The following is an 8,870-nucleotide window of genomic DNA, read 5'->3' as shown; positions in this document are numbered from 1 at the left end:
AAGCCGCTTCCTGGGGGATCGAGCCCAAGCTGGCAGTCAGACATCCCTCTGGCAGCCTGGCAGCATCGGGGGATGTCCACTTGCCAGCGGGGAGCAGGCCTAAGCTGCAGTCGGACATCCTTAGCGCTGCTGAGGAGGCGGGAGAGGCTCCCACCACCAGTGCTGTACTGGCAGCCGTCAGCCTGGCTTGTGGCTGAGCAGAGCATCCCTGTGGGAGCGCACTGACCACGAGGGGGCAGCTCCTGCATTGAGCGTCTGCCCCCTGGTGGTCAGTGTGTGTCATAGTGACCAGTCATTCCCAGTCGTTCTGCTGTTAGGGTCAGTTTGCATATTACCCTTTTATTATATAGGATAGAGGCCTGGTGCATGGGTGGGGGCCGGCTGGTTTGCCCTGAAGGGTGTCCTGGATCAGGGTGGGGGTCCCGCTGGGGTTCCTGGCCAGCCTCGGTGAGGAGCTGATGGCTGTTTGCAGCTGGTCACACTCCCTTCAGGGTGGGAGTCCCCACTGGGGTGCCTGGCCAGCCTGGGTGAGGGGCTGATGGTTGTTTGCAGGCTGGTCAAGCCCCCCCTAGTCGGGACCCTCAGCCCATGGAGGTTTGGCCAGCCTGGGAGAGGGGCTGATGGCTGTTTTCAGGCTGGCCACACCTTTAGGGTGGGGGGTCCACACTGGGGTGCCTGGCCAGTCTGGGTGAGTGGCTGAGGGCCGTTTTCAGGCTGGCCAAGCCCCCCCAGCGACAATAGAAGCTCCCAGCCTCTCCTTTTTTTCTTTTTCTTTTTTTTATTCTGGGGTATATTTACCTTCTATAATTGAAACTTTGTTGCTTTGAGTGGAGCTCAGAGCCGGGAAGCTTGGCTTCCTCCATCATTGGGGCAATCAAGCCTCATGCTTGCTCCCGCTCCGCGGCTGCCAGCCGCCATCTTGGTTGGGTTAATTTGATATAGTCGCTCTGATTGGCTGGTGGGCGTGGCTTCTGGCGTAGCGAAGGTACTGTCAATTTGCATGTTTGTCTTTTATTAGTGTAGGTGATTGGAAGTTATTTTTATTTATTTTTAAAGACAGTTTTTAAAATTAATTTTAGCGAGAGAGGGAGAAACATTGATATGAGAGAGAAAAATCAATCCATTGCCTCCCATACCTGCTCCAACCAGGAATTGAATTGCCCCCTTTTGATGTACGGGATGATGCTCTGAGTCATAACAGCCAAGAGAGAAGTTACTTTAATAGCCAAATTTATCAGTCTTTTTTTTATTGTTATTTTTTGTAATGTGTTTAAGAAATTCTTCCCTACCTCAGGATCAGAAAGATTTTTTTCCCGAAAAAGTTTTAAAGTTTTGCTTTTCAAATTTAAATCCTTAATCTACCTGAAATTTATGCATATATGGTATAAGGTGAGGATTCATTTATTTTCTCCATTTGGATAACCTGTTGTGTCAGCACCATTTATTGAATAGTTCTCCTTTCTCTACTGATCTGAATTTCCTCTTCTCTCACTATCTTGGTTCCATCTAGATACTCTGTCCTGTCCCATTGATCATTTTGTCTGTTGCTGTACAAAGTATCACACTGTCTACTTTCACAGTATCTTGGCTATTCTTAGCTCTTTGCTCTTCTGCATACATTTTTAAACCAGCTTTTCAAGTTCCACAATAAAAAACCTGGTTGAGATTTTGATTGATGTTGCATTGAATTTACATATAAGTATGGGGAGAATTGGTGTCTTTACTGTACAGGGGTGGGCAAAAGTAGGTTTACATTTGTTCATATGGAAAATAATACAATAATTAATAAGCAAACTGTTTTGCATACTCACAATTGTAAACCTATTTTCTGAGACCCTGTGTTGAGTCTTCTTATCTATAAATTTATTTAGGACTTCTTTTATATTATTTTATTATTTTTTTAATTTTCTTTTAGCCCTAGCTGGTTTGGCTCAGTAAGTGGCCAACTAAGAGGCCAAGTAATACATTAAGAAAAGTGACCCTGCCCTAGCTGGTTTGGCTCAGTGGATAGAGCGGGGGCTTGTGGACCTAAGGGTCCCGGATTTGATTCCGATCAAGGGCACGTACCTCAGTTGCAGGCTCCTGGGCCCTTGTCAGGGCACATGCAGGAAGCAACCAATTGATGTGTTTCTCTCACATCGAGTTTCTCTGTGTCTTTCCTCTCTCTTCCACTCTCCCTAAAAATCAATGGAAAAATATCCTCCTTTGAGGATTAAAAAAATAATTATTTAATTTATTTTTAATTTTTTAATCTTTATTGTAAAAGTATTACATATATCCCCTTTTTTCTCCCATTGACCCATTTTAAAAAATATATATATTTTATTGATTTTTTACAGAGAGGAAGGGAGAGAGATAGTTAGAAACATCTATCAGCTGCCTCCTGCACACCTCCTACTGGAGATGTGCCCCCAGTCTTTTTATTTAGGACTTCTTAATGTCATTTAATGTAAGGTTTCAAGATATTCTGTATAAAGATCTTGTACATCTTTTGCTATTTTTATTCCTAGGCACCTTATAGTTATTTTGTTGCTGTAGAAAAATTGTAAAATTATATTTCCCAGCTTTTTTTCCCCCCTGGCATATAAAAATACAGTTGACTTTTTCATATTGCTCTGTTAGCCAGACATCCTACTAAACTCTGTTACTATTGCTAATGTGTTTGTAAATACTTTGGATTTTCTATGTAGATAATTATGTCATCTCTAAATAAAAATAGTTTTGTTTCTGCCTCTCCAGTCTATACATATACCTTTAATTATTGTTTTATAGCACTGGGCTTATAATAAAATGTTGATTTTAGTTGATATTAAAGGGAATGCTTTCATTGTTTCTTTCTTAGTTTTTGATACCCATTATTGGATGAAGGAAGTTTTTTTTTAGTCTAACTTGATAGGAGTGTTTATTATGAATGGGTGTTAAATTTTATCAAGTGCTTTTTCACTCTCTCAAGGTAATTGTCTATTTTTTAGCCACTATCAAGATAATTATCTTAAATCTGTTAATATGGTGATGGCTTATATAGATTTTCTTAATGTTAAGCCATCCTGGCATTCCTATCTCTGGATTTGGCTTAATAATATTTTGTTTAATAATTTTGCATCTATACTCACGAGTGAGGTTGGCCTAAAATTTTTTTCTTCTCATACGTTATCTGGTTTTGTTGTCAAGGTTATACTGGCCTTCTAGGATGTGTTGGGAGCATTCTCTCTTTTTCTATTCTCTGAAAATGTTTGAATAAAATTAAAACAATCTGTACATTGAAAATTTGGAAAACTTGCCTCTTTGATCAACTTGGGTCTGGTGTTTTCTTGGCAGGAAGATTTTTTAACTACAGTTTCAATTTATTCAGCACTTTCAGGTTTTCTAATTGATTTTGAGTCAATTTGTAGGTTACATTTTCTTGACTTTGTCTATTTTGTGTATATTTTAAAATTAATAGATATAAAGTTCTTCATATTCCTCTTTTATCTTTGTAACCTACACTGAGTTTATAGTTATGTTCCTATTTGCAATTTGTAATGTTGTTTATTTGTACCTTCTCTCCTCTTGCTCTGGTTGTCCTAGAGCAGCAGTTCTCAACCTGTGGGTCGCGACCCCTTTGGCGGTCGAACGACCCTTTCACAGGGGTCACCTAAGACCATCCTGCATATCAGATATTTACATTACGATTCATAACAGTAGCAACATTACAGTTATGAAGTAGCAACGAAAATAATTTTATGATTGGGTCACAACATGAGGAACTGTATTTGAAGGGCCAGAAGGTTGAGAACCACTGTCCTAGAGTCTTCATAAATTCTCCCTATTCATAGATTTCTACCCTTAACTTTATCTTTTTTATTCCTACGTTATTTTTGTTTATTCTTTTGAGCTTTTCTTTTTTTTTTAACTTGGGCACATAATTATTTTCATGGTTCCTCCCTTTCTAACATAAATATTTAAGGCTATAAATTTCCCTTGTATGTACAGCATTAGCTGCATTCTATGGTTTTGATAGGTTGTACTTTCATTATTACATTTCTGAGTATTTTTAACTTCTTCATAGTTTCTCCTTTTACCTCTAAGTGATTTAGGAATATTTAAAAAATATTTTTTTAAATTGATTTTTAGAGAGAGAGGAAGGGAGAGGAAAAGAGAAAGAGGAACATCGACGTGAGAGCAGAACATCAGTCTGCTGCCTTTTGCACGCCTCCTACCAGGGATTGAGCCCATAACCTGGTTATGTGTCCTCACCAGGAATCTAACCAGCAACCTTTTGGTGCACAGGATGATGCCCAGCCAACTGAGCTACACTGGTCAGGGCAATTTAGAAATATTTTTAAATTTCCAAATATATGGAATTTTTAATTTATACTTTCATAATTGACTTAATGTAATTGCATTGTGATCAGAGAACATAGCTTGTTTGATGACAGTTCCTTGAAATTTCTTGAGACCTGTTAGTACATGATCAGTATTTGTAAATATTCATGTGTGCTTGAGAAAAATATGTACTCTCCAATTAATGGGTAAGATGATGTGCATATCACTGCTAAATCAACGTTGCTAATTGTGTCCTTTGGGTAGTCTGAACCTTACCAATCTTTTGTCTGCTTGACATACCAGTAATTGAGAAAAATATGGTGTCATTGGTCTTTTCCCTCTCTGAAGTTATATCAATTTTCACTATGTATATTTTTTCAATTACATCACAAGTTAGGAGTGTTGCTTCTTCCTGGTGAATTGAACCTTGTATTACATAGTTACCATCTTTACACCTAGTAATATTTTTGTCTTTAAGCTATTTTGTCTGACAATACTTAGCTGATCCAGCTTTCTTTTAGCAATTTGGTTTACGTTAGTCCCCTTGAGAGTCTCGGCTGATTGAGGGGTAGCAGCTTAGCTTCCTCACTTTGTAGGTAGCCCAAGTTTCAGTGTTTGTTATTGGCATCGCTTTCAGGCCCATCCCGCCTTTTGTCACTCTCCAACCACAAGGATACATTATTTGGGCTGAGGCATGAGACTGTAGACCTCTTGTGAGATCAGGGATCCTTCAAGGAATGTTTCTTATGTGGCATATGTTTTTTCTGTAATAACGGTCCCCTAGAGCATTTAGTCAGCCATAATACCAGGTGTGGAAACTTCTTGTATTCTCCTTGTTTTGTTTTTTTTCCACAGTACTTACCGATATCTGATGCACTGTACATTTGTTTATTGCCTTTCTTTTCCCATTAGAATGTAAGCTTCGTGAGGAAAAGGATTTTTCCTGGTTTTGTTTACTGCTGTATCTCTAGCATCTAAACCACCTCCTGATACTTAGTATGTGCTCAGTCAATACTTGCTGAATAGATGACTGTGGAGCAGGAGAAAGTGGTGTAAAAAAGCCATGCCAAGTATTTACCTTTTACCTTAAATGCTCTGAGTTGTTCCTCCATGACCATTGTCACAAGTTAGGGTGCCCTTACTTTTCCCTAGACCCGTGGTCAGCAAACTGCGGCTCCCGAGCCACATGCGACTCTTTGGCCCCTTGAGTGTGGCTCTTCCACAAAATACCACGTGCGGGCACACACGTACAGTGCGATTGAAACTTCGTGGCCCATGCGCAGAAGTCGGTATTTTGTGGAAGAGCCACACTCAAGGGGCCAAAGAGCTGCATGTGGCTCGTGAGCCGCAGTTTGCCAACCACTGCAGACTATTATAGCCCACTTCCGACTTGTCTCTCTGTCTGTACTTTGTGGTTTATCCATTCCTTCCAATTCATTCTTTGTATTGCTATCAGAGTTTTTTCCTAAATATAAATCTGATTACCTCACTAATCTGTCTTTGCTTAGCCCAGGGGTGGTCAACCTTTTTGTGAGTGCGTGCCAAAACCAGCAAAATCTCTGACTCAAAATTGTTCTGCGTGCCAACCCTAATTTTTTGAGAACATGTTACGCCTACTTGATATATCTTAAGGTGTACGTATGTGAAGAACCTTGAAGAAATAATAAAATTCATTCTAGCGACAAAAACACAGTATATGATGATGAAAAATACATTTATTTTTAAATGTATACATGTACACTGATAGTCCGACAGAAAACTTTATGACTCCGTTTGATATTATCAGTGGGACTTTTGCTGCTGCATCACTGATGACAGAGATTTTACATCAGGTTTATATTTCGTGACCTTCAGAGATATGCACGAGCTACTACTTTCATCCGTCAGGCTACTCCTATTAGGAGACTTAACAAAATTCATCACTGAGAACAAAGATTCACAAGCGTATGTGGATGAAACTAAAACACTGGTCAGATCTAGGAAGGCAGGGAGAGTTAAGACAGAGGCATAGAAATTGCTCTTCCCCTCTCGTCAATCCATGTCTATGGTCTTTAAGATAACTTGTTATGTAAAATTATTTATCTAAGATGCACCTACACTGAATTTATCTGAAAAATAAAAAAGTCGTTATTAAGGAAAAAATTGTAAATGGAAGATTATAAGAGAGGGTTTCGCGTGCCAGCAAAAGTTACTGGTGTGCCATGTTTGGCACGCGTGCCAGGGGTTGCCCACCCCTGGCATAGTCTATAGAATAAATTCCAGTTTCTTTTTTCTTTTTTCATATATTTTTTATCCCAGAGAGGAAGAAAGCGGAAGAGAGAGATAGAAACCTCAATGATGAGAGTGAGTCATCAATCAGCTGCCTTCTGCATGTCCCACACCAGGGATCGAGCGTGCAACCTGGGCATATGGCTAGACCAGGAATCGAACCGTGCCCTCCTGGTTCATAGGTCAACGCTCAACCCCAGAGCCACACCGGCTGGGCTAAATTCCAGTTTATTTAATGTGGCATTTTATTTCCAACATTGAGCATTCTATGCTCTAGTCATATTAAAACACTTTAGGTTCTTTCAGTATGCCATATCTGTGATTTTATGTGACCACACCCTTGCTTATAGGGTGTCCTGAGCCTGAAAAGTCATTCTTTTGTTTATGCTTATCAAAATTTTAGTCATCCCTAGTCACCTAAAGCCATCTCCTTGCTAAAGACTAATATTCATTGAGAAGAATCATTCATTCCTGACATTTTATTTTGCTGTTTTGGTACTTTTCATAATATGTTGTGTTCTAAAAAGCTGTCTCTTTGTCTTCTCTTACTAGATTTTAAGCTCCTTGAGTCAAGAAGTTTTCTGAAAGTCTCCAATACAATGTTTTATACATAACGGATCTTTGATAAATAGTTGTCAAGCTTGAATTTTGAACGTTCTGTTTTTGTCTGATGCTATTTTTCTCTTCCTGCTATGGTAAACCAATCTTGTCTCTTGTCTTCAGTTATCACACTCTAGTGACAATAACTTTCAAATCCAAATCTTCCTATTTTCACTACCCTGGCTAGTCTGACTTAGGCATCTCACCTTCCTCAAACTCAATATGTCATCTCCTTCTCTTTGTTGTTCCCACTCCCAAACCAGTAATTCTCATAACTTTTCCAAAATAAAGGCACCATCATTCTTCCCAGTCAGATCAACTCAAAATCTTGGTGCAGTCTTTATCAACCTTTTTCTTAATTTTCTGACTTCAGCTAGTCAGAAAGTCCTGCTAATTTTAATTTCTTTTTTAAGATGTTACTCACCTCTGTAACTCCTCCATTTCACTGAGAAGACCTTGGAAATGGAGTTTACAGAGGAGACTTATTGTCTAAAGCAGTGATGGCAAACCTTTTGAGCTCGGCTTGTCAGCATTTTGAAAAACCCTAACTTAACTCTGGTGCTGTGTCACATATAGAAATTTTTTGATATTTGCAGCCATAGTAAAACAAAGACTTATATTTTTGATATTTATTTTATATATTTAAATGCCATTTAACAAAGAAAAATCAACCAAAAAAATGAGTTCGCATGTCACCTCTGACATGCGTGTCATAGGTTCGCCATCACTGGTCTAAAGCCCTATCTTAGGAGTTTCTGTTTCCAGATGTCTACAGATGAGGACGACTTAACAGATGGTGGATACATTTGCAGCCTACTCTTTTCTTTATGTAGCTTTGTATTAGCCTCGGTGTTTATTTTCTTACATCTTGAAATTATATTTTGAATTTCTCACTTTTGCATGAACTATAGCTGAAGCCATGTATGAATTTTAATGGAATCTGTTGAATGTTGATCATATTTTCTTACAGTAGTTTAGAAATATTTAGCAAGGAATATTCCATGTGATATGTTGAGGTTTGAAATTTTATATAAATTTTTCAACCACAAAAACTGTTGTGGGCAGCAAGCAGTTATAATTTGTACAGGTTTTTACATTATTATTACTTATTATTTCTGTGGGACAAATAGAAATGACAGCTTTAATTCATTTGTAATTATTTGTATGATATAATTTTGAAAATAAGATATTTCCATAGCAAGGTTGTTTATGGAAAGTTAGGGCTGACTAACTTTAAAAATGTCAAATGCTTTAACTATGTAGAAGGTACTTAATATTTGATTATAGTTATGTTGAAAATACAGAATATTATAAGAACTTTTTCACATTATAAGAACTTTTTTCCATTTTAGAGCATGTCAAAAGAATTAGCATAGTAATTTGAATGCTCTATTTTTATTTCTAGAAACCAGCAAATATCCTAGTAATGGGAGAAGGTCCTGAGAGGGGGAGAGTCAAAATAGGTAGGTAATTATTTCTAAAATAATTTATTAAGAAACTGAGTGACTGCAAAGATGATTTCCCTTTTTAATACTCTTATTTAAGTAGTTAACTTAAAAATTACTTTCTCATATTTTTAGAAAAGATATTAGGAAATATAGATAGATAGTTTATAAAACCCCTCAGGTTGCCCTAGCCTGTTTGGCTCAGTGGATAGAGCGTTGGCCTGTGGACTGAAGGATCCCAGGTTCGATTCC

General features: G+C 38.3%; 1 protein-coding gene across 6 annotated transcripts in view; it reads left to right on the top strand.

Moving 5' to 3' along the window:
- The window catches only part of CDK19 (cyclin dependent kinase 19), a 117,355-nt gene that overhangs the window by 86,906 nt on the left and 21,579 nt on the right, over positions 1–8,870 (top strand). For all 6 annotated transcript variants that reach the window (XM_014451769.2, XM_006084353.3, XM_014451774.2 and 3 more), the window contains one exon: positions 8,579–8,636. In XM_014451769.2, coding sequence (XP_014307255.1) covers positions 8,579–8,636 — 58 coding nt within the window. The remainder of the gene's footprint in view (positions 1–8,578; positions 8,637–8,870) is intronic.

Source organism: Myotis lucifugus, unplaced genomic scaffold, assembly GCF_000147115.1.
Source record: "Myotis lucifugus unplaced genomic scaffold, Myoluc2.0 scaffold_11, whole genome shotgun sequence".
Lineage (NCBI taxonomy): Eukaryota > Metazoa > Chordata > Mammalia > Chiroptera > Vespertilionidae > Myotis > Myotis lucifugus.
This window is presented reverse-complemented; position numbering and strand designations above follow the sequence as displayed.